A 23960-nucleotide genomic window follows, 5' to 3' on the forward strand; every position below is an offset into this window, starting at 1 on the left:
AGGGTCAGTTCCCAGGCATCACCTCCAGCACTGCCTGCCCTGCTCGGGAGCTGCTGCAGGAACCCCCCTGGAAACTCCAGGGAATCCTTGGCAGCAGCAGCTGCGGTCTGGGAAGTTGGGCTTTTCCACATCAGGAACCCCCAGACCTCATCCAGGAGAAGCGTTCAGTGGCTCCTCCCCTGTCCTGCTGGAAGGTGACATTCCCACAGACCTGCTCACCCCCCTGATGCTCCGTGTTCCCACCTGGATCAGGATCCCCACGCTTGGAGCAGAACAAAGTCAGGAGGGACCTGTGGGACCCGCACCCCACGTTCAGCAGGCGATGCCAGCCCTGCCATGGGCAGTCCGTTGTTCCAGGAGGATTTCCAGGAGGATTTCCAGGAGGATGTTTCCAGAGTTGCTGCTGCCAGGAGCCAAGTCCATCTCGGAGCGCGCCGATTCGGAGCCCCCGGAGCTCCCCGGGGATTGGAGGTTTTATAATGGCATCAAATATTGATGCAGCAGCATTACACAGCAGAGCCTGGAACCTCTGAGTGGAGCAGCATTCCCAGAGGGGTGCTCGGAGCATCCTGGATCCAGGGGCCAGGTGTGGTTGGAGCGTCTGCTCCCAGCGCGATGCCGCAATCCAGAGAATCCATGTTCCATCCTGGTCACCATCCTGCCAAGGGCTTCCCAGAGCCCAGGGGTGACTGGCTGGTGCCAGCCGTGCCATGGGGACAGACAGATGGACAGGGACAGCCAGCACGGAGAGGAGGCCAGCCCTGGTGGAGAGAGCAGCTGGAGCATCCCAGAGCATCCCAGAGCTTCCCTCTGCCCCCTCTCCAAGGATCCCGTGGCTCTCAGAGCTTCAGCTTTTGGTGGTCTGCACATGGAGAGGACCAAAGCCTGGAGGAGGCACAGAGCAGGATAATTCCCTGTCATTCCACAGGGGTTTAGGGATAGTTACCAGGAGGTTTCTCCCCGGTTTTAGGGCTCGGTGTGGTTTGAGGTGGGGTTTGGGTTGGAGTCCCCCCATCCCATGGCCTGGACAGGGCTCAGTGTCCCCCAGGAAAAGGCTTGCTGTCCCCCCCTCATTGTCCCCCATCCCATGGCCCAGGACAAGGCTCAGTGATCTCTGGTGACATTTCCCCGTGTCCAGGGACTCTGAGGTCGGTGTGGGACCCCCAGCCCTGCCCCACTGCAGGGGCTCCCATGCCAACAGGGCAGGGCACCGGGAGCACCGTGCCCAGCGTGTGTGGCAGGGAGTGGGGGCATCTCCACGGGTGCAATCCCCAAGTGGTTTTCAGTTTTCCGAGTGTTTCCCAGATTTTTGTTGCTGCTCCATGTAATCAGCGCTCAGTTGGACTCCGGGAAGATGCCAGAGTGCTCCTGAAGGGCTTCCTGAGCCAGCCCCGAGGGTTTGGAGTTTGCACTGTCGTCATTCCGTTTTCCTGGCAAGTTTGGCCACGCAGATGCTGTGGAAGATGGGAATGTCTCCCTTGGGGTTGAAGTGGGTGTCCTGTGGAGTGCAGCCTTTGGGAAAAGGCTGGAAGTGAGCGGAGAAGGGTTTAGCCGAAGGAATGCCAGAGGACATTTGGAAGTGAAAACACATCCAGGTTTATTCTGAAGAAAGAAAATTCAGTTCCGAGGTGTCCTGGGCCTCAGGGGGAGCACGGCTGTGTTGGATATTGATCCCTGAGGGGCTCCCTGTGCCCCCTGTCCCAGCTGCATCCTGGACTGGGATCGTGTGGCAGCACCATTATCCATCTGTTCTGTTCCTGGTTATTCCCAGCTGGGATTAGGTAATGGAATCAAATGAAGGACAGTGTGGAAGGTTTGACACGTACTCCAAAGCTGCCTCTGGACAGATGTTCCCTCTGCCCATGCTGGGGGTTCCTGCCCATCCACTGCCCCCCGGACTAGCCTCGCCACTCCCTCTTTGCCATCAATTAGGGATTGTTTTTAATGGGAAAAATACTCATTAATTTCATATTTGTCTCTCCATGGCCTCCCCCCCTCTGAGCTGCTGCCGGGCACTGCTGCATGTGTGGGTGCATGGAGGGGTGGGGGGGTCCTGCTCCAAAGGCATGGATGGTTTAATTCCAGCCATGGATGGAAAAGTTGGAAGTGTGGGAGCAGCTCTGTGATGTCCCTGGGATTTATGGTTAAAGAGTTCAGAGCCCTGGGGGCTCCAGGCCCTTTGGAAAACAGAGGGATGAGGGGAGGGAGTAATCCTGTCTCAAATGAATCCCTTCAGCCTCCTGCTCCGGGGGCATCTGGGAAAGGTGGGGGGGGTCAAACCCCCTGTGGAGCCTGGAGTGCCCTGCCAGCCTGGACCAGGCTGTGCCTCTGGAGATATAAATTCCTTGGAAATAAAGGTGGATGTGCCCCGGGGTATCCGTGGGGTCGGGGTGGGGGTTCAGGCAGTTCTCCCTGTCCCCGGCTCTGTCCCCGCGTGGGGCTGGAGGGGGAGAACAGGGCCAGGCTGGGGGGGAGCAGGGGCTACTCTGGCTCTGGGCTCCCCTGGACCCATGGGATCTGTGCCAGGGGGTCCATGGGATCTGTGCCAGGGGACACCATGGGATCTGTGCCAGGGGGTCCATGGGATCTGTGCCAGGGGGTCCACGGGAGCTGTGCCAGGGGATCCCACGGGATCTGTGCATGGGGCTCCACGGGAGCTGTGCCAGTGGTTCCCTGGCAGCTGTGCCTGCAGGTCCCCTGGACTGGCCTTGGGGGTGTGTTAACGAGCTCCCACCTGCTGCCAGCTCACTAACGATGCCGGGCTCAGCTGGTGCCGCCGGGCACACTAACGATGCCGGGCACTAACGAGGCCGTGCTGTGTTTTGTCTCCTTTCCTGCTCTACCGCCGCCGGCTGTTCTGTGCTCCGGCTGTTCTCTGCTCCTCTGTCCTGTGACTGTCTGTCCTCTCTGCTTCTGCTCCCGCTGCCCTCCAGACCAGCACCCGCCGGCCCAAGGTGAGCAGCCGGGGGGGCACCGAGCGTGGGGGGCACCGGGCACTGACAGCTCCGGGGGTGCCAGTCCCACACAAACATGGCTCATGGGGTGCCAACCTCACACAAACACAGCTCATTGGGTGCCAACCTCACCCAAACACGGCTCATGGGGTGCCAGTCCCACCCAAACACAGCTCATGGGGTGCCAACCCCACCCCAAACCTGGCCCATCAGGTGCCAACCCCACCCAAACACAGCCCATTGGGTGCCAACCCCACACAAACACAGCTCATGGGGTGCCAACCCCACCTCAAACATGGCCCATTGGGTGCCAGTCTCACCCAGACATGGTCCATCAGGTGCCAACCCCACCCCAAACACGGCTCATGGGGTGCCAGTCCCACCCAAACACAGCCCATCGGGTGCTGACCCTACACAAACACAGCTCATGGGGTGCCAACCCCACCCCAAACCTGGCCCATGGGGTGCCAGTCCCACCCAAACCTGGCCCATGGGGTGCCAGTCCCGCCGTTGGTCCCTGTTGTCCTTCCAGCTGGTTATGCAGAGCCCAGAGGAGCTCCCTGCAGTGATGGGCCCCTCTGGAGCAGGTCCAGATCCCTGGGGATCCCTTCCCTGGGTGAAATGGCCGTGGGAGAGCTCGGCTGAGGGAGCAGAGTGTGGGATCCGTGTGGCAGTGCCCAGGCTCTGCTGGGGGGTCTCTGCTGGGGGGTCCCTGCGGGGGTTGCTGATCCCTGACTGTCCCACCCTGTGTGGGGTGTTTTTTGGTGGGATCTTGAACATTTCCTGTCAGAGGAGAGAGAGGAGAGCCCGAGGTGTCCTGCAGGGCTCTGTGGTTCCAGCCTGTGCTTGGGACCAGCAGGATTCACCTTGGGAAGGGGCTTGTGGCTGGAGGAGAGGAAACGTGGAGAGAAATCCTCAAAAAGCTCTATAGCAGTGGAGTTTGGGTTTGGAAATGGAGAATATTCTGTCTCCCCTGTGCTGGGGGGGGGCTGCAGGAAGGGCTCCATCCTCCCTGGCTGCTCCCTGGCTGATTCCATCAGCCCCAGGGCACTGGGATCCCGTCCCATTCCCTCGGTTTGAGTGGCTCTTGTTCCTGGTCTCTGTGCTGGGTGGAGCTGTGATGGGATGTCCTGTGGGACCTCCTGATCCTTTGGCCTCACAGCAGCACTGGGCAGGGGTTGGATGGAGTTAGGAGTTGGGATGGAGTGGGTTGGTTTGGAAGGGACCCAAAGCCCATCCAGTATCCCAGGTTGCTCCAAGCCCTGGCCAACCTGGCCTTGGACACTTCCAGGGATGGGGCAGCCACAGCTTCTCTGGAAAATCCATTCCAGTGCCTCACCACCCTCACAGGGAGGAGCCTCTTCCCAGTATCCCACCTCTCCCTGCCCTCTGTGAGGGGTTTGTGGTCCCTAAAGCACCAGGAGCACAAACATCCCTGGTTTGAGTTGTGTCTGGGAGGAGGCACACGGGGCCCGGTGCTGCTGAGATGTTTCCTGTTCTCCATCCCTGGGAGAGCCAGGATCACCCCAGGAGGGCAGGCTGGCCATGTCCAAGGGGCTCTGGACCTGCGGCAGTCGATTTAACTCCGATTTGCCTCTATTTTGGGAAAAATAAGGGGAGAGGGCGGGTGCTGCTCCTGCCTGGCTGTGTCCCTGCCCAGCCACGGGTGGAACCACACACCTGGTGAAACCTCAACAAATCCAATTTCCAGGAGTAAAGTAAAGTCAGGAAATTTAATTTACACAGCCAGAGGTGAGTGCTCCAGAAACAGGGTGTGTGAGGAGACCAGCAGGGCCTGGGGGCACCCGGTGCTTCCCTCGGGCACCAGCTCCCCTTTACCCATTCCTGGGTTCAGCCTCGGTGCTGGGTCCCAGTGATTAATTAACAGCCTCTTAAGCACTAATGAAGCAGCTCCAGGCCCTGGACTGTGGGAACTTGCTCCTTGTTCATTTTTCCTTTGTTTCCTTAAAACTGGGTTCCTGTCTTGGTGAGCTCCATGTTTTTGCTGTCTCACCCTCTGGAGCAGGGACCTTTAATCCTGGAATCCTGGAATGGTGTGGCTTGGGAGGGACCTTGGAGATCATCCAGTGCCACCCCCTGCCATGGTGGCACTAGGACCAGGTTGCTCCAAGCCCTGTCCAACCTGGCCTTGGACACATCTGGGGATGGGGCAGCCACAGCCGGTCTGGGAGCTTCCCTTCCCCAGTGGATTGTCCATGAATTCTGGCTGAGCCCGGCTCCTCTGGAGCAGTGTGGGCTCCCAGCCTTCCCGGGGATCACAAGTGGCACAGGCAGGGCTGGGTGTCCCCACTGTCACCTGGGAACGGGCGTCTGGGCACCACCTGGAGCAGCACCCGGGGGGCTGAGGGATCCCCTCCCTGGTGTACCCTGACCCCTCCCTGTGCTGTGTTCCAGCCCACCCGCACCCCCACATCGTCCGGCGGGGCCGGGCCCTCGGGGTCGGCCTCGGCCTCGGGGGGGGAGATGAGCAGCAGCGAGCCCGGGACCCCCGCCCAGACCCCGCTGGTGGCCCCCGTGATCCCCACGCCCGGCCTGCCCTCCCCGGGGGCACCCCCCGTGCCCTCGCCCACCAAGGTGAGTCGTGCCCAGGTGAGCCCAGGGCTCTCCCTCCTGCCTGGGGAGGCAAAGCCCACCCGGACAGCTCTGACATTTCCCAAACTTGGGGGGTTCCAGTCGTTACATCAGCAGAGTTATTCCTGCCTTGATCTTTAAAGTCGTTCTTCATCACTTCTATCCTGGTTTGATTAATTAATTAATTAGGGCTTGGGAGAGATTTGGGGCACAAGGGTAGGGAGGGAGTAGTGGGAGAGGACAAGGAGCTGGTTCTGGGGTTGGGTACGGAGGGGAGGGGGCTGGAGAAGGCACCAGGGGGTGGGAAGAGGGGATATTCCCACCCATGTCCCCGGTTCCCTGAGCTCTCTGGGAACTGGTTTCTGTACCTGGGTGCAGAAATGGTTTTATTGGTGGTGCCGCTGGCATTGGAGTGTCCAGGGCTGGGGAAGCACCAGAGGGGGAATCCAGGGGGGTTTCCCATGTTGTGTAGGGTTTTCCAAGACCTGTTCCTTGCTGTCCCTAGCTTTGGGAGTTGGAGCTTTATCCATGAAGCTGCTGCCAGGGAGCAGGGTCACATCCCCTCATCCCTGCAGCCCTTCCCCTGGGTCCTGCTGTGCTGGCTCAGCCTTTCCCTACCCCGGGAGCTGAGCTGCTGGAAAAGGACCTGGATCAGTTTTCCTTGGGGGCAGATCACCTGGGAATGACCTGGATGCTGCAGTGGGATCGAGCAGGTGCTAGTGGAGAGTGCAGGGTCATCTCAGGGGGAGCCAGAGGCATCACTGCCAGCGATGGGGGCAGCCACAGCTGCTCTGGAAAAATCCATTCCAGGGCCTCCCCACCCTCCCAGGGAGGAACTCCTTCCCAGTATCCCATCTAGCCCTGCCCTCTGGCAGTGGGAAGCCGTTCCCCCTTGTCCTGGCACTCCAGGCCCTTGTCCCTCTCTTAAACTGCCCCAAACTTGATGCCAAAAGTCAGGCCAGGTTCCACGGGGTTCCAGGAATGTCCCCAGAACCCTGTCCAAGGGATGTCCCTGCTCCTTTCCTAACTCTTGGCTCGCTGCTGCAGGAGGAGGAGAATCTCCGTGCCCAGGTCAGGGACCTGGAGGAGAAGCTGGAGACACTGAAGATCAAACGGAATGAGGACAAGGCAAAGCTCAAAGAGCTGGAGAAGTACAAGATCCAGCTGGAGCAGGTGCAGGAATGGAAGAGCAAGATGCAGGAGCAGCAGGCCGACCTCCAGAAGCGCCTGAAGGAGGCCAAGAAGGTCAGTGAGTGTCCCTGGGAGAGGGGCAGCGCTGGGAGAGGTGACTCCAGGGCAAATTCCAGCCTTGATTGCCTTTCCATGAAGAAATTTTCCCGGTATCCAACCTAAACCTCCCCTTATCCCCTCATACAACCTGAGGCCATTTCCTCTACTTCTGATCCGTGTCAGGTTTATTTGGGAATTGGGCTGAGGCAGGTGGGATGTTGCTTCCCCTCTTCCCTCTCTTCAGGTACTTCCCCTCTCTCCAGGTGCTCTCTTCCCCCTCTCTCCCCATGGACAGGTGTCCTTGTCCTGGCACCTGTGCCTGCAGTTCCCAGCACTCCATCCAAGCAGCCAAGGAGCATTTCCTTCTCCCTGCCCTGCTTTTCCAGGGTGGATTCCTGGTTTGTTTCCCCTAAGGATTTATTTGTCTGCTCCAGTATTCCCTGTCTCCATACCTTCATCCTCACCTGGAGATGGTTTTCCTGCCAGGCTCTCTGTGGGTGTGGAGCAGGGAGGAGGGGAGTGGGACACCCCGGAGCGCTGCCCGTGGGCCGTCCCCTCTCATCCCAGATAAAGCTGGTGTTCCTTGGATTTGACCTCGGCTGGGAGAGCCCCGGGGGACACTGATGGCCTGAGGCCCATTGTGGGGTGTCCCCAGGCTGTGCCGGGGGTGCCCTGAGGCCTGTTGTGGGGTGTTCCCAGGCTGTGCCGGGGGTGCCCTGACCCCCTGTGCCCCGCAGGAGGCCAAGGATGCCCTGGAGGCCAAGGAGCGGTACATGGAGGAGATGGCGGACACGGCCGACGCCATCGAGATGGCCACGCTGGACAAGGAGATGGCCGAGGAACGCGCCGAGTCCCTGCAGCAGGAGGTGGACTCCCTCAAGGAGAAGGTGGAATATCTCACCATGGACCTGGAGATCCTCAAGCACGAGATCGAGGAGAAAGGTGGGACGGGAGAGGGGCTTCGGAAAAGGTCCTGGAGGGACAGGACGAGGGGGAACGGCTTCCCACTGCCAGAGGGCAGGGCTAGGTGGGATATTGGGAAGGAATTCCTCCCTGGGAGGGTGGGGAGGCCCTGGAATGCATTTTTCCAGAGCAGCTGTGGCTGCCCCATCCCTGGCAGTGTCCAAGGCCAGGTTGGAGCAACCTGGTCTAGTGGAAGGTGCCCCTGCCTGTGGCAGGGGTGGCACTGGGTGGGAGTTAAGGTCCCTTCCCACCCAAACCAGTCTGGGATGCTGTGATTCCACAGCTCTTCCCTTGCTCCGCAGGCTCTGATGGAGCAGCATCCAGCTACCAGGTCAAACAGCTGGAGGAGCAGAACGCCCGGCTCAAGGAGGCTCTGGTCAGGTGGGAGCCCAGCTCTGCTTCCCAAAGCTCCCTCCCAGGCCCCCTGTGCTCCCCCAGGCCCTCCCCGGAGCAGCCCGTGGAATTCCTGCTGATGGGCAGTGTCTGGGGAGGGAACAGGGCCTTGTCCCTGCCTGGGCCCTGACGGGAGCTGTGGCTGTCCCAGGATGAGGGACCTGTCGGCCTCGGAGAAGCAGGAGCACGTGAAGCTGCAGAAGCAGATGGAGAAGAAGAACACGGAGCTGGAGTCGCTGCGGCAGCAGAGGGAGAAGCTGCAGGAGGAGGTGAAGCAGGCGGAGAAGACGGTGGATGAGCTGAAGGAGCAGGTGAGTCCTTGGGGAGGAGGTGGGAAGGGAGGTTTGGGGGCATTTGGGGCTCTTTGGGGCCATTTGGGGCGTTGAGCAGCTGCTGGGTCAGCTCCTGGAGAGCTGCACGCAGGGATGCCGTGGTGATACACCCCTGGTCCCATATTCCCTAATTCCAAGCCATATTCCAGCAGTGGGGCAGTGCTGGGCTCTGACTGGCCATGGGATGACTCCTGAGCACTGGGCATGGATGATGCTCTCTGTTCCCGGGGCTGCTCCATGTGGTCACTGTCAACTGAGCTGGAATTCCAGCCTTGTGCCCTGAGCCACAGCCCAGGAGCCAGGATCAGCTCCAGGAGCCAAAGCCAAGGCTCTTCCCACGTGGGGTCTTCCTCCTGGAGCTGCCAGCTGGTCTGGATAGGTTTGCTCTCCTGAGGGATGCTTTTCCCTGCTCCCAGGAGGGAGCTGAGCACTGTCTGCCCTGCCCTCAACCCAGGATGGGGCGAGGAGTTCCTCAGCCATGTGCCACAGCCTGGCAGAGGGATCCCACGGGGTGTGACAGGATTTGGGAGCTGCTGGCTGTGGTGCTGAGCTCCAGGATGGAGTGGGATGTGTGTCCTGGCAGGGGAATGGATTGGGATGTGAATTTGGATTGGGTTGCAGAGGGATGGATCAGCATGCGTGTCATAGCAGGGGGGTGGGATAGGGTGTGGATGTGGATTTGGATTGGATTGCAGATGGATGGATGTGGATGTGGATGTGGATGTGGATGTGGATGTGGATGTGGATGTGGATGTGGATGTGGATGTGGATGTGGATGTGGATGTGGATGTGGATGTGGATGTGGATGTGGATGTGGATGTGGATTTGATTGGATTGCAGGTGGATGGATTGGGATGTGGATTTGGATTGGATTGCAAGGGAATGGATGTGGATGTGGATGGGGATGTGGATGGGGATGGGGATGGGGATGGGGATGGGGATGTGGATGTGGATGTGGATGTGGATGTGGATTGGATTGCAGGTGGATGCAGCTCTGGGTGCCGAGGAGATGGTGGAGACTCTGACGGAGAGAAACCTGGACCTGGAGGAGAAGGTCCGGGAGCTGCGTGAGACCGTCGGGGACCTGGTGAGGAGGATTCCCCCGGGATCGGGGCTGCTCCGGGGGGCCGGGGCTGGAATGCTGGGAGGGCTGGGGGCTGGCCCAGCACCGGGAGCTGTGGGATCCAGGGAAGCTCCCCCGGACCCCGGGGTGTGACCGTGTGCCCCCTGCCCCTCCCCGCAGGAGGCCATGAACGAGATGAACGACGAGCTGCAGGAGAACGCGCGGGAGACGGAGCTGGAGCTGCGGGAGCAGCTGGACATGGCCACGGGCCGCGTGAGAGAGGCCGAGAAGCGCGTGGAGGCGGCGCAGGAGACCGTGGCCGACTACCAGCAGACCATCAAGAAGTACCGGGAGCTCACGGCTCACCTCCAGGTGCTGCCCTCGGAGCCCCCAGTGCTCATCCCGGAGCCCCCCCGGCGGGAGCGTCCCCAGGGAAGGTGTCCCTGGGGCAGGACAGGCGGCTGCCTCCTGCTCCCGTGGGATCTGGGCACAGCTGCCTCCTGCTCCCATGGGATCTGGGCACGGCAGGACACGGCTGGTGCCTGGGAGTGGTTCCTCATGGAGCTTCTCTGGGAAAGCCCCCAGTGCATTCTCCTATGGGGATAAGCTGGGAGAGCTGGAGGTGTCCAGCCTGGAGAAAAGAAGGCTCCAGGGAGGCCTTAGAGCCCCTTCCAGTGCCAGGGGCTCCAAGAGAGCTGGAGAGGGACTTTGGGCAAGGGCCTGGAGGGACATGGAATGCCTTCCCGCTGGAAAAGTGGAGATTTAGATGGGATATTGGGAACAAATTCTTCCTGGCGATGGTTGTCCCAGCCCTGGGCTCAGGTCTCCTGGCAGGGAAGGGAGGCAGGGAATGAGCCTGGGGATTCCTTGGCTGTGGGACAGTGCCTGGAATGCACTCGGTGCCTCTCCCTCCCACCCACCCGTCACTGGGTGTTGCAGAAGGAGCCCCCCAAGAGGGGGCACCGGGAGGTTTGGGGGGGCTTGCTGAGGGTGTGGGGTTCCCTGTCTCTGTGCTGGTGTCCCTGTGTCCCACCACCCCCTCCCTGTGCCCAGGACGTGAACCGGGAGCTCATGAGCCAGCAGGAAGCGTCTGCGGAGAAGCAGCAGCAGCCGCCCCCCGAGATGTTCGACTTCAAGATCAAGTTTGCGGAGACGAAAGCCCACGCCAAGGTAGGGAGAGCTGGGTGGGGCAGCCGTGCCCTGGGACACGCTCCTGAGGCACCGGCACCAGGGTGTTCCCAGAGCTGTGGCTGCCCCTGGATCCCTGGCAGTGTCCCAGGCCAGGTTGGACGGGGCTTTGGAGCAGCCTGGGATAGTGGGAGGTGTCCCTGCCCGTGGCAGGGGGTGGCAGTGAGATCCCAGTCAGGGAATGAGGCTTTGCCATGTCCTGGAGGAGCAGGATTGCCACTGCTGAGGAGCCTGGGCTGGGCTGTGCCGGGGGTGCAGAGCAGCTGGTGACTCTGTGTCCCGCAGGCCATCGAGATGGAGCTGCGGCAGATGGAAGTGCAGCAGGCGAACCGCCACGTGTCCCTCCTCACCTCCTTCATGCCTGACAGCTTCCTGCGGCACGGCGGGGACCACGACTGCGTCCTGGTGCTGCTGCTCATCCCCCGCCTCATCTGCAAGGTGGGACAGGCTGGCAGTGAACACCTGGGCTCTCTGTCCTGCCTGGAGTCGGGATTTGCAGTGTTTAGTATTGGAGAACTTCCAAAAGTTCATGGGAGACTGCAGTTCCCCCCCTGGTGGGGATTAGGCTGGATATTGGGAAAATTCCTTCCTGGAGACGATTGTAAAGCATTGGAAGAGGCTGCCCAGGGCAGGGGGGAGTCCCCATCCCTGGGGGGAATTAACAGCCCTGTGGATGTTGGTGGTCTTGGACCTGGGGACATGGTCAGCGGTGGCCTTGGCAGTGCTGGGGGAGCAGTTGGGCTTGATGGTCTTAAGGACCTTTATCCAACCCAAATAATTCCGTGATTCCATGATTCTAAAGTGGTCTGGGAGAAGGGAGGGGGAGGAGGCAGGCCCCTGCCCGTGGGGGTGGTGGCACTGGTGGGTCACTCTTTCCCAGGACCCGTCACTTTTGGGGATGTGGAGGGGGTGTGGCTGCTCCGTGGCTGAGCGGGATGGAGCAGGGAAGCTCGGGGTGCCCTGAGGGCTCTCCCTGTGTGTCCCCAGGCGGAGCTGATCAGCAAACAGGCCCAGGAGAGGTTCGAGCTGAGCGAGAGCTGCGCAGAGCGCGCGGGGCTGCGCGGGGCCGCGGGGGAGCAGCTCAGCTTCGCCGCCGGGCTCGTGTACTCCCTGAGCCTGCTCCAGGCCACGCTCCACAAATACGAGCAGTGAGTACCTGCGCCCCCAATCCCACCCCCACGGCCTCGGGGAGCCGAGTCACAGGGCCTTTGGGGTCTGGGCTGGAAAGGAGTGTTGGGATCCCCCTTATTGCCTTGGGAGGGGTCACTTCTCAATGACCCTCCTTGTGTTCCCCCCGAGAGGTGACGTGGGAAGGGATTTTGGGAGCAAGCCAGAATAGAAATAAGCAGCAGGATCCCCTTACTGCCTTGGGAGGGGTCACTTCTCTGTGCCCCCCTTGTGTCCCCCCGGAGGTGACCCGGGAAGGGCCCAGCTCTCAGCACCAGCCAGGGCTCGACCGTGTCTCTGTCCCAAGGCAGCACCTCGGGGCTCCCACTTCCCGTGTCCTGCCCAGAGGTGCATCCCAGCCCCTTTCTGACTGTCCCTGTGCTCCAGGGCCCTCAACAAGTGCAGTGTGGAGGTGTACAAGAAGGTGGGCACCCTGTACCCCGAGATGAGCGTCCACGAGCGCTCCCTGGACTTCCTGATCGAGCTGCTCCACAAGGACCAGCTGGACGAGACCGTCAACGTGGAGCCGCTCACCAAAGCCATCAAGTACTACCAGGTGGGGCTGGGGGGACATGGGGGGACAGGTATCACCTCACCTGTTGGGTGTCCTGCCTTGGGTCCGTCACTCACAGGGCACATGGATCAGCTGGGGTTTGGTTCCTTGGCAGCCCTTTCCTTTGGGTGTCCTCACCCAGGACACCCAGGACTGGGGCTGTGTCCCCTGGGGCCGTGTCCCTGCACCGTGTCCCCAGGGATGTGGTTCTCCCATCCCACATTCCTGTACCCCACCTGCAGGCCAGGTTGGCTGACCTGTGGAATTAAGAACCACCTGCTCTTTTGGGGGGTCTCTGGTGGAGTCACTGCACAAATTGTCACTTCCAGTTAAAAACTGGGCCAAACCCTCGAGGTTTGGAGTTTGTTGGGGGTTCCCTCATTGGGTTGTTCACCTGCACCTGTGGGAACAATCCTGCCATTCCCACAGCACCTGTACAGCATCCACCTGGCTGACCAGGCTGAGGACTGCACCCTGCAGCTGGCTGACCACATCAAGGTGAGAGGGGACCCCGACCCTTCCCTGATCCCTGGTCTCTGCCTTTGTGCCCCCCGGGATCCCTCTGGGAGCTGAGGTGCCCCTGCTGCCCCTTTCCCAGTGCAGTAGCTCTTCCCCAGTGGTGGCACGAGGGCTCTGGGGTCAGGAGGGGGGACATGGGGACAGGGGGGATGAGAAGAGGGAGGGGAGCATGGAGACCCTTGTGTCTGCGGGGCAGGGTGTATCCCAGAGTTCCTGAGGGAAGGATCAGTGTCCTGCTCCCCACAGAGTGAAACCAAAATAGGCCAGAAATAGCCTGACTGCCTCAGCCCATTTCCCTGTGCCTGGAAATCCCAGGGTGGTGGGAGGGTCCATCCTGGAATTCCCGGGGCCCCAGCTGGCCCCAGTTTGCCCCAGAGTGCCCCAGTTTGCCCCAGAGTGCCCCAGGGCCCTCTCTGACCTGTGCTTGTGCCCACAGTTCACCCAGAGTGCCTTGGACTGCATGGGGGTGGAGGTGTGTCGGCTCCGAGCCTTCCTCCAGGTAGGACCTTCCTCCAGGTAGGACCTGCTGGGATTGGGGTGTGTGTGTGCCAGCTCCCTGCTGTCCCTGGGCCTGAGGTCCCTCTGTGTCCCCGTGTCCCTCTGAGGTCCCTCTCTATCCCAATGTCCCTCTGAGGTGCCCCTGTGTCCCCGTGTCCCTCTGAGGTCCCTCTGTGTCCCCGTGTCCCTCTGAGGTGCCCCTGTGTCCCCGTGTCCCTCTGAGGTCCCTCTGTGTCCCCGTGTCCCTCTGAGGTGCCCCTGTGTCCCCGTGTCCCTCTGAGGTCCCTCTCTATCCCAATGTCCCTCTGAGGTGCCCCTGTGTCCCCGTGTCCCTCTGAGGTCCCTGTGTGTCCCCGTGTCCCTCTGTTCCTGTGTCCCTCTGAGGTCCTTGTGTGTCCCTGTGTCCCTCTGAGGTCCCTGTGTGTCCCCATGTCCCTCTGAGGTGCCCCTGTGTCCCCAGGCCGGGCAGGAGGCAGCAGACCTGGCCATCCTGCTCAAGGACCTGGAGACGTCCTGCAGTGACATCCGCCAGTTCTGCAAGAAGATCCGTCGCCGGATGCCGGGCACGGATGCGCCGGGAATCCCCGCGGCCCTGGGCTTTGGAACACAGGTGAGTGGGGCAGGGACCCCCTCAGCCACAGGCTGGGAGCTGTGGGATGGACTGGGCAGCAGCAGATGCCCTGTGGAAGCTGAGCAGCAGCTCAGGGCAGAGGGAAATGGTGTGAGCTGAGCTGGGATCATGGAATCAGGGAATGGTTTAGGTTGGAAAATCCCACTTAGTCCATTGAGTCCAGACATTCCCCAGCACTGCCAAGGCCACCCCTGACCGTGTCCCCAAGTGCCACATCCACAGGGTGTTAAATCCCCCCAGGGATGGGGACTCCCCCCCGCCCTGGGCAGCTGTGCCAGGGCTGGACAGCCCTTTCCAGGGGGAATTTTCCCAATATCCAACCTGACCCTCCCCTGGCACAGCTGGAGGCCGTTCCCTCTCCTCCTGTCCCTTGTTCCCTGGGAGCAGAGCCCGACCCCCCCGGCTCCCCCCTCCTGTCAGGGGGTTGCAGAGCCAGAAGGTCCCCCCCGAGCCTCCTTTTCTCCAGGCTGAGCCCCCCCAGCTCCCTCAGCTGCTCCTGCTGCTCCAGCCCCTTCCCAGCTCCTTCCCTGGACACAGACGGACATGGTGTCTGTGGGGTTTGTGTTCCCAGCTGGGATGGGGGTCTGGGCTCACACCTGCCTCTCTCCATCCCTCAGTTATTCTCCCCTATCCTGGTGTTTCCCCCCTCCCAATGACACTCCCTGAGCCGGGCAGGATCCCAGCCCAGGGGGGTGTGTTCCCAGAGCCATGCCCTTCCCTGCCATCCCGTTTCCCTGGAGCTGTGCCCTTCCCTGCCATCCCATTTCCCTGGAACTGTGCCATTCCCTGCCATCCCATTTCCCTGGAACTGTGCCATTCCCTGCCATCCCATTTCCCTGGAGCTGTGCCCTTCCCTGCCATCCCATTTCCCTGGAGCTGTGCCCTTCCCTGCCATCCCATTTCCTGGAGCTGTGCCCTTCCCTGCCATCCCATTTCCTGGAGCTGTGCCCTTCCCTGCCATCCTGTTCCCTGGAGCTGTGCCATTCCCTGCCATCCCATTTCCCTGGAGCTGTGCCCTTCCCTGCCATCCCGTTTCCCTGGAGCTGTGCCCTTCCCTGCCATCCTGTTCCCTGGAGCTGTGCCCTTCCCTGCCATCCCGTTTCCCTGGAGCTGTGCCCTTCCCTGCCATCCCGTTTCCTGGAGCTGTGCCCTTCCCTGCCATCCCATTTCCCTGGAGCTGTGCCCTTCCCTGCCATCCTGTTTCCTGGAGCCATGCCATTCCCTGCCATCCTGTTTCCTGGAGCTGTGCCATTCCCTGCCATCCCGTTTCCTGGAGCTGTGCCCTTCCCTGCCATCCTGTTCCCTGGAGCTGTGCCCTTCCCTGCCATCCCATTTCCCTGGAGCTGTGCCCTTCCCTGCCATCCCGTTTCCCTGGAGCTGTGCCCTTCCCTGCCATCCCATTTCCTGGAGCTGTGCCCTTCCCTGCCATCCCGTTCCCTGGAGCTGTGCCCTTCCCTGCCATCCCGTTTCCTGGAGCTGTGCCCTTCCCTGCCATCCTGTTCCCTGGAGCTGTGCCCTTCCCTGCCATCCCGTTCCCTGGAGCTGTGCCCTTCCCTGCCATCCCGTTTCCTGGAGCTGTGCCCTTCCCTGCCATCCTGTTCCCTGGAGCTGTGCCCTTCCCTGCCATCCCGTTTCCTGGAGCCATGCCATTCCCTGCCATCCCATTTCCCTGGAGCTGTGCCCTTCCCTGCCATCCTGTTCCCTGGAGCTGTGCCCTTCCCTGCCATCCTGTTCCCTGGAGCTGTGCCATTCCCTGCCATCCTGTTCCCTGGAGCTGTGCCATTCCCTGCCATCCCGTTTCCCCCCAGGTGTCGGACACGCTGCTGGAGTGCCGCAAGCACCTGACCTGGGTGGTGGCCGTGCTGCAGGAGGTGGCAGCAGCCGGGGCCCAGCTCATCGCGCCCCTGGCCGAGACCGAGGGGCTGCCGGCCCCCCGCCTGGAGGAGCTGGCCTTCAAAGTCAGCGAGCAGGTGGGGCCAGGGGCGGCTCCGGGGCTCAGCCCGCTGGGAATGAGCCGGGAATGCCGCCGGGAAAGGCCACATGGGGTGTGCGGCCCCTGCCCTGTGCTGCCTGTCCCTGCGGCTCCGGGGGATGTGGTGGAATTCCAGCCGGTGTGGGCAGGGCAGGGACACAGGGCAGGGACACGCCACAGCCACAGCCTGGAGCTGTGGGAGCTGAGCTGGGATGGGGCAGTGTGAGCTGAGCTGGGATCAGGGCAGAGTGAGCTGAGCTGGGATGGGACAGTGTGAGCTGAGCTGGGATGGGGCAGAGTGAGCTGAGCTGGGATGGGGCAGTGTGAGCTGAGCTGGGATCAGGGCAGTGTGAGCTGAGCTGGGATCAGGGCAGAGTGAGCTGAGCTGGGATGGGACAGTGTGAGCTGAGCTGGGATGGGGCAGAGTGAGCTGAGCTGGGATCGGGGCAGTGTGAGCTGAGCTGGGATCAGGGCAGTGTGAGCTGAGCTGGGATCAGGGCAGAGTGAGCTGAGCTGGGATGGGACAGTGTGAGCTGAGCTGGGATGGGGCAGAGTGAGCTGAGCTGGGATGGGGCAGTGTGAGCTGAGCTGGGATCAGGGCAGTGTGAGCTGAGCTGAGGTCGGGGCATCCTGGGATGGTTTAGGTGGGAAAATCCCTCTGAGCCCATCGAGTCCAACCATTCCCCAGCACTGCCAAGGCCAGCACCTCGTGGAATATCTCTTCCATATTCCCACATCCCATAGAGGGGAATGATTATGGGGGATTCTTATAGAAAGTGAGAAGGTCCCCCCGAGCCTTCTTTGAGCCCCCCCAGCTCCCTCAGCCACTCCTGGTGCTCCAGCCCCTTCCCCAGCCCCTTCCCTGGACACGAGGGATGTGGAGTCTCTGGGTTTTGTGCTGATTTTGGTGTAATTGTGGTGAAGGGACAAGGGGTGGATTTTGTGTAAATTGCCCCACTTTGATTCGGTGTTGGGATGATTTTGATGATTATTTTGATTTTTGTGGGGGGAATTTTTTTGTTTTGGTTTGGTTTGGTTTGGGTGGTTTTGTTGATGGAAGGGAAGGTGTGTGATGGATGTGGGTTTTAATGGTAATTCCTAAATATCAGAGGGACATTCCTGGACATCAGAGGGACATTCCTAAACATCAGAGGGATATTCTTAAATATCAGAGGGACATTCCTGAGCATCAGAGGGAAACCCTGAGGGCTGTGGGGTGTGAAGGGGGTTGTCCTGGGGGCTGTGAGCGTGGCCCAGGGGTCCAGCCACGTCCTTCCTGCCCTTCCCAGATCTACGGCTCGCCGGGGATCAATCCCTACGAGTGCCTGAGGCAGTCCTGCAGCATCCTCATGGCCACCATGAACAAGATGGCCACGGCCATGCAGGAGGGCGAGTACGACGCCGACCGCCCGCAGAACAAGGTGGGTCCGGCCGTGCCCCGGCACCAGCCACGGGCCCTGCCCTGCCGGGAGGGACGTGGGCAGGGAGCTGGGCAGGGCAGTTCCTGGGGCTGTCCCTGCCATCCCAACCCGCCCTGTCCCGCTGTGCCAGCCCACGCCCCCGGCAGAGCTCCGGGCGGCCGCGCTCCGGGCGGAGATCACGGACGCCGAGGGGCTGGGGCTGAAGCTGGAGGACAGGGAGACGGTCATCAAGGAGCTGAAGAAGTCCCTCAAGATCAAGGTAAGGTGTTCCTTACTGATCCCTGCCTGTTCCTTACTCATCCCTGCCTTCCTGGCTATTTGTCACCCATCCCTGCCTGTTCCTCACCCATCCCTGCCTGTCCCTCCCCAATCCCTGTCTGTTCCTCACCCATCCCTGTCTGTTCCTCACCCATCCCTGTCTGTTCCTCACCCATCCCTGTCTGTTCCTCACCCATCCCTGCCTGTTCCTCACCCATCCCTGCCTGTTCCTCACCCATCCCTGCCTGTTCCTCACCCATCCCTGCCTGTTCCTCACCCATCCCTGCCTGTTCCTCACCCATCCTTGCCTATTCCTCACCCATCCCTGCCTGTTCCTCACCCATCCTTGCCTATTCCTCACCCATCCCTGCCTGTTCCTCACCCATCCTTGCCTATTCCTCACCCATCCCTGCCTGTTCCTCACCCATCCCTGCCTGTTCCTCACCCATCCCTGCCTGTTCCTCACCCATCCCTGCCTGTTCCTCACCCATCCCTGCCTGTTCCTCACCCATCCCTGCCTGTTCCTCACCCATCCCTGCCTGTTCCTCACCCATCCCTGCCTGTTCCTCACCCATCCCTGCCTGTTCCTCACCCATCCCTGCCTGTTCCTCACCCATCCCTGCCTCCCCGGCTGCTGTGGGAGTCACCTCCCTGCTCAGGGTGGCTTGTTACCTGTGGAGCTGATGATCCCAAATCCTAGCCAGATCTCCTGGGGGTGTTCTTCCTGTGGGCAGGGAGGTACTGCCTTCCAGACCCTGCCCTGGCCTCTCCCCATGATGTGTTGGGATGCTCAGGGTCGGACTGGGATCTGTTCCTGGGTTCCAGCTGTGGGTTCTGGTGGTTTTGGGGCTCCCCCAGCTCCCAGAGCTCCCTGATTCCCTCCCTGCTGCTCCAGGGCGAGGAGCTCAGCGAGGCCAACGTGCGGCTCAGCCTCCTGGAGAAGAAGCTGGACAGTGCATCCAAGGACGCAGATGATCGTGTGGAAAAGATCCAGACGAAGCTGGATGAGACCCAGACACTGCTCAAAAAGAAGGAGAAGTGAGTGTGGGATGGGCTGGGGATGTGGAGCTGCTGGAGAGAATCCAGAGGAGGCCCTGGAGGTGCTCCAGGGGTTGGAGCCCCTCTGCTCTGGAGCCAGGCTGGGAGAGCTGGGGGGGTTCCCCTGGGGAAGAGAAGGCTCCAGGGAGAGCTGAGAGCCCCTGGCAGGGCCTGAAGGGGCTCCAGGAGAGCTGGAGAGGGACTGGGGACAAGGCAGGGAGGGACAGGACAGGGGGTCCTGGTCTGCAGCGTCCCTGGCTCAGCCATCCCTCCGTGTGCCCTTCCCAGGGAGTTTGAGGAGACCATGGACGCTCTGCAGGCCGACATCGACCAGCTGGAGTCGGAGAAGGTGGAGCTGAAGCAGCGGCTGAACAACCAGTCCAAGCGGACGATCGAGGGGCTCCGGGGGGGTCCGGCCTCGGGCGTCGCCTCCATCGTGTCCGGCATCGCCGGCGGTGCGTGACCGGAGCGGGAACGGGGCGTCCTCCCGGCACAGGCTCCAGGGGTCCTGTGGGAATGGTGCTCCCACGGCTGCCTTGGGCAGGCAGGGCAGGGGGCACCTCCATGGAGCCACCCGGGGAGTCCCTGCATGGCATGATCCCTGGAGCCACCCGGGGTATCCTTGCACTGGATGATCCCTGGAGCCATCCAGGGTGTCCCTTTGGCAGGATGATCCCATGGGATCTGTGCCTGCTGGGGCTCTCCTGGGCAGGGATGGGTGCTGGAGCTCTGCTGCTCAAAATGTCTACAAAACCCCCCTGGAGCAGGAGCAGGTGTTTGGTGTCTGGGGGGCTCTGGCTGCAGGACAATGTGTGGCCTCCAGAACGGAGAGCTGGGGTGTCCTTCAGGAATGACCAGGTGGCCATAGAGCAGCCTGGTGGGTCTGCAGCCTGAGCCTTTGGCCCTGATCTGGGATGGGTGACACCTGGATGAGCATCCTCTGCATGCAGGGTGCAGCATCCTCTGGATGCAGCAGCCCTGGAATACAGCATCCTCTGGATGCAGCAGCCCTGGAATACAGCATCCTCTGGATGCAGCAGCCCCTGTCCCTCCTCAGCATCTCCAGTGTCCCCACATTCCCAGCCCTGGCTCCGGGACACTGCTGGCACGTTCTCACTCCCAGAGGAGCATGAGCAGCCCAGGAGCTCTGTGCCATTCCCCAGGTCCTGCTGGGGTCACTCCCAGCTGCTGGGATGTTGCTCCCAGAGCTGGGAATGGGATGAGCCCTGGACAGGGCCATGGGGAATGGGAGTTGCTCCAGTCCTAGCTCCATTCCCACCCAATCCAGGGCTTTAATCCTGCTTTTTCTTGTCTCTCCCTGTGCTGCAGAGGAGCAGCAGCGAGGTACAGACACACCCAGTGCATGAGGGGGGGAAAGGTGTCCTCGGGTGCCCAAATCCCTGGGTTTGGGAGCAGGGGAAGGATCCGGGTCCTGCTCAAATGCTGCCTACCCTGGGAGCTGCTGGCTGGTGCCTCCCGGGGGACCGGGAAGGGAGGGATGAGTGTGGGACTGTGGAGGGGGCAGAGTGGGGTGACTCCCACCTGGAGAGCTGGGTCCCTGGAGTGCCTGGCACAGCCCTCACCCTCGGGAAGGGGCACTGGGAATGCTGAGGGGGCGTGGGGGGTGAGGGGTGCCGGGGACCTCTCCAGGGAAGTGCCACGTGTTGGGAATGTTTCTGTCGGTGCCAGGGCACCCCTGGCAGCCACCGTGTCCCTGTGCCCGGTGCCACCACCCCAGGTGACACTGGTGCCTGTCCATCCCTCCCCTCCAGGTGTGGGTGCCGGGCAGGTGCCGGGGGGCGGCTCCGGCCCCGTGCAGGTGAAGGACTCTCCGCTGCTGCTGCAGCAGATCGACGCCCTGCAGCTCTCCCTGAAGCACCTCAAGAACGAGAACAACATGCTCAAGGTGGGGGGCCGGGCTCAGAGGGGTGGGGGTGTCCAGGGGTATCATGGGATGTGGTGTGAGTGGGATGTGGTCCGGGTGGGATGAGCCTGGGTGTGCCAGGGCGAGCCTGGGTGTCCATGGGCATCCCTGGGTGTCCCAGGGCTTCCCTGGGTGTGCCAGGGCTTCCCTGGGTGTCCACGGGCATCCCTGGGTGTCCCAGGGCTTCCCTGGGTGTCCGTGGGCATCCCTGGGTGTCCCAGGGCTTCCCTGGGTGTCCCAAGCTTCCCTGGATGTCCGTGGGCATCCCTGGGTGTCCACGGGCATCCCTGGGTGTCCCAGGGCTTCCCTGGGTGTCCGTGGGCATCCCTGGGTGTCCCAAGGCTTCCCTGGGTGTCCATGGGCTTCCCTGGGTGTCCCAAGGCTTCCCTGGGTGTCCGTGGGCATCCCTGCTCCCACCCCTGGGAGATCCATGCTCTGCTGGCCTTGGTGGAGTTTTATCCCCCAGTTTTCCGTTTTCATCCCGTTTTTCCACGCGGCTGCTCCTCGCAAACCTCTCCCCGGCATTCCCCCGTGTCCCCGCCGCAGGGTGCCCAGATGAAGATGGAGCTGGCCAGCCTGGCCCCGCTGCAGGTGCCGCGGGTGGCCCTGCCCCGGGAGCGCCCCGGGGAGGGGCTGCCCACGCAGACCCTGTTCCGCAAGACCACCCAACTCCTGGAGACCCTGTACCAGCTCAGCGCCAACGCCAAGGTGCTGGACATGAGGCAGAACAAGTCCAGTACGTCCCACACAGACATTCCCGAGGGAATGACGGGGGGGCTGTGGCACAGGGGGCTCGGCCACGGGCTGGGGGCGTCACTGCAACAACCCGAGCAGGTCAAAACCCCCCGAATCCCCCCCACACCAACCTGAGGAGGTCAAACCCCCCCAACCCCCTGAAGCCCCCCGGTAACAACCTGAAGAGGTCAAAACCCCCAAAACCAACCCAAGGAGGTCAAAACTCAGCAATTCCAACCCCCAAAAACCCCCAGCACCAATCTGAGGTCAAAATCTCCCCGAAGCCCCCCGGGACTAACCTGAGGAGGTGAGACCCCCCTCAAGCCCCCAGTACCCACCCCAAAACCCCCCTCTGTACCAATTTGAGGAATTCAAACTCCCCCAAGCCCCCCTGTACCCCCTGAGGGGGTCATGCCTGCCTCACCCTGTCCATGTGCCACATATCCTGTGCCATCCCTGGTGCTGTGTCTGTGTCCCATCCCATCCCACACCATCCCCGTGCCGTGTCTCATCCCCTCCCACACCACCCCTGGTGCTGTGTCCCTGTCCCATCCCCTCCCACACCATCCCCGTGCCGTGTCCCATCCCCTCCCACACCATCCCTTGTCCCTGTCCCATCCCCTCCCACACCATCCCCGTGCCGTGTCCCATCCCCTCCCACACCGTCGGTGCCGTTCCCGCAGCCCGCAGTTCCTCGGCTCGCCTCCTGGAGCAGACAGCTCGGCTCTGCGCCCTCAAGAACACCATCGACGCCCTGAAGGTGAGGAGGGGCCTTCCCCAGGGTGGGGGGACCGGTGGCACCCCCTGCCCAGCCCCCCGGGCCCCCAGGGGGTCACATCTCAGGGCAGCCCCGTGGCTGGGCCTGGGGGCTTCTCCGTGCTGCCCCTTCCCATTCCCGTTCCAAAACAGTCGGGTCTGATCCCTCTGGCTCGTGCCCGGGGATGCAGGGGGGGCAGGGGGCTCTCTGGGGTGGCAGGGGGGTCTGTGGGTTGGGCAAGGGGCTCTATTGAGACTGCAAGGGGCTTCCTGAGGCAGATGAGGGGCTCTGTGGGGGGGGTGAGGGGCTCCGTGGGGTGGGTGAGGGGCTCCGTGGGGCAGTTGTGGTGGTGACAGTGCCGTGCCCCCCAGGACGACACCCTGAGGGAGATGGTGCAGCAGCAGCCGGGTGCTGGAGTCAGCACCACCTTCGGCACCTTCCCCTCCTCCTCCTTCCTCAAGGTGAGACCCCCATCCCCAGACATCCCCCTGATCCCCAGAGATCCCCCTGATCCCCAGAGATCCCCCTAATCCCCAGGGACCCCTGATCCCCAGGGATCCCCCAAATCCCCAGGGACCTCCATCCCCAGGGACCCCTGATCCCCAGGGATCCCCCAAATCCCCAGGGACCCCTGATCCCCAGGGATCCCCCAAATCCCCAGGGACCCCTAATGCCCAGGGCCCCCCCAATCCTGAGAGCCCCTTGATCTCAAGGGACCCTTGATCCTGAGGGATCCCCAGTCCCAAGGAACACCAACCCCGTGGGATCCCCCAGTCCCAAGGAACCCTGACCCCAAGGAACCCCAGATCCTGAGGGAACCCGGTCCTAAGAGACCCCCAATCCAGAAGGGCCCTGATCCCAAAGGACCCCCAATCCTAATGAACCCCAGTCTCGAGGGAACCCCCCCAATGCCAAGGCACTCCCGTTCCGAGGGACCCCGATCCCCAAGGGATGGGGCGGGTCAGGATCCCCAGCTCCTCCCACGGGGCTCAGCCCATCCGGGGGTCGCGGTGGGGATGCGGTGGCTGGGTGGGACCCCCGTGTGCGGGATGGGGGTGCCGGGGGTTCCGGTGCCTCACGCTCTGTCCCGCAGGCCAAGCAGGAGCAGGCGCAGGGCCCGGCGCTGTGCGGGCGGGTGTCGTTCCCGTGCCCCCCGGGGCAGGGCCAGGCGCACCGGCTGCTGCTCACCCCGGACCTGCTGCAGCACCTCCGACAACACTTCGTCGCCTGAGGGTCCCCCGGAACGGGATGAGGGTCCCCTGCGCCCCCCCCGCCCCCCGGGGTCCCCGCACTGCCCCCCCCGGCCCCACTCGCGGGTGGAGCCGGAGCCGCTTCCCCGGGGGGATCCGGGACCCCCCCCGCTGCTCTCAGACACTACAGACCCCGGGACCCCCCCGGCCTGGGCCGTCCCGGGGGGGCCGGAGCCCCCCGCGCCCCCCTGTGCCCCCGGGCCGGGGCTGCGACCCCCCCGCGCTCCTGCTCTCCAATAAAATGCCCTGAACCTGAACCCGCCCGCGGACCCTGCACCGGCACTGGGGGGGACACGGCGGGGACGGGGGTTCACAGCACACCGGGGGTCCCAGGAGGGGTCCGAGAAGGGCACTGGGGGCCCGGGATGGGAGCGGGGGACAGTGGGGGCTCCCAGCAGGGCACTGGGGGGCACAGGGCAATACTGGGGGAACACGGAGGGGTCCGAGGGGGGCACTGGGGACCACGGAAGGGGACTGGGAGGGCACTGGGGGGCACGGGGAGACCCGGAGTGGGACCAGGGC

General features: G+C 62.5%; 1 protein-coding gene across 8 annotated transcripts in view; it reads left to right on the top strand.

The window, feature by feature from the left end:
- Nucleotides 1-23695, top strand: part of DCTN1 (dynactin subunit 1) — a 56927-nt gene extending 33232 nt beyond the window's left edge. For 4 of the 8 annotated variants that reach the window (XM_032686210.1, XM_032686212.1, XM_032686208.1 and 1 more), the window contains 26 exons: nucleotides 2934-2954; nucleotides 5370-5549; nucleotides 6594-6791; nucleotides 7514-7718; nucleotides 8042-8120; nucleotides 8284-8443; nucleotides 9447-9551; nucleotides 9708-9899; nucleotides 10581-10697; nucleotides 11001-11153; nucleotides 11703-11863; nucleotides 12270-12438; nucleotides 12865-12933; nucleotides 13391-13453; nucleotides 13913-14062; nucleotides 15892-16053; nucleotides 17345-17476; nucleotides 17607-17735; nucleotides 18630-18772; nucleotides 19061-19227; nucleotides 20102-20116; nucleotides 20545-20678; nucleotides 21243-21432; nucleotides 22115-22191; nucleotides 22560-22649; nucleotides 23282-23419. In XM_032686210.1, the coding sequence (XP_032542101.1) occupies nucleotides 2934-2954; nucleotides 5370-5549; nucleotides 6594-6791; nucleotides 7514-7718; nucleotides 8042-8120; nucleotides 8284-8443; nucleotides 9447-9551; nucleotides 9708-9899; nucleotides 10581-10697; nucleotides 11001-11153; nucleotides 11703-11863; nucleotides 12270-12438; nucleotides 12865-12933; nucleotides 13391-13453; nucleotides 13913-14062; nucleotides 15892-16053; nucleotides 17345-17476; nucleotides 17607-17735; nucleotides 18630-18772; nucleotides 19061-19227; nucleotides 20102-20116; nucleotides 20545-20678; nucleotides 21243-21432; nucleotides 22115-22191; nucleotides 22560-22649; nucleotides 23282-23419 (3399 nt within the window). Of the gene's footprint in view, nucleotides 1-2933; nucleotides 2955-5369; nucleotides 5550-6593; nucleotides 6792-7513; nucleotides 7719-8041; nucleotides 8121-8283; nucleotides 8444-9446; nucleotides 9552-9707; nucleotides 9900-10580; nucleotides 10698-11000; nucleotides 11154-11702; nucleotides 11864-12269; nucleotides 12439-12864; nucleotides 12934-13390; nucleotides 13454-13912; nucleotides 14063-15891; nucleotides 16054-17344; nucleotides 17477-17606; nucleotides 17736-18629; nucleotides 18773-19060; nucleotides 19228-20101; nucleotides 20117-20544; nucleotides 20679-21242; nucleotides 21433-22114; nucleotides 22192-22559; nucleotides 22650-23281 lie in introns of all 8 variants that reach the window. The other 4 variants (XM_032686206.1, XM_032686207.1, XM_032686209.1 and 1 more) reach the window with 4 other exon arrangements.
- Nucleotides 23696-23960: the final 265 nt, after the last annotated feature.

Source organism: Chiroxiphia lanceolata, chromosome 4, assembly GCF_009829145.1.
Source record: "Chiroxiphia lanceolata isolate bChiLan1 chromosome 4, bChiLan1.pri, whole genome shotgun sequence".
Classification (NCBI taxonomy): domain Eukaryota; kingdom Metazoa; phylum Chordata; class Aves; order Passeriformes; family Pipridae; genus Chiroxiphia; species Chiroxiphia lanceolata.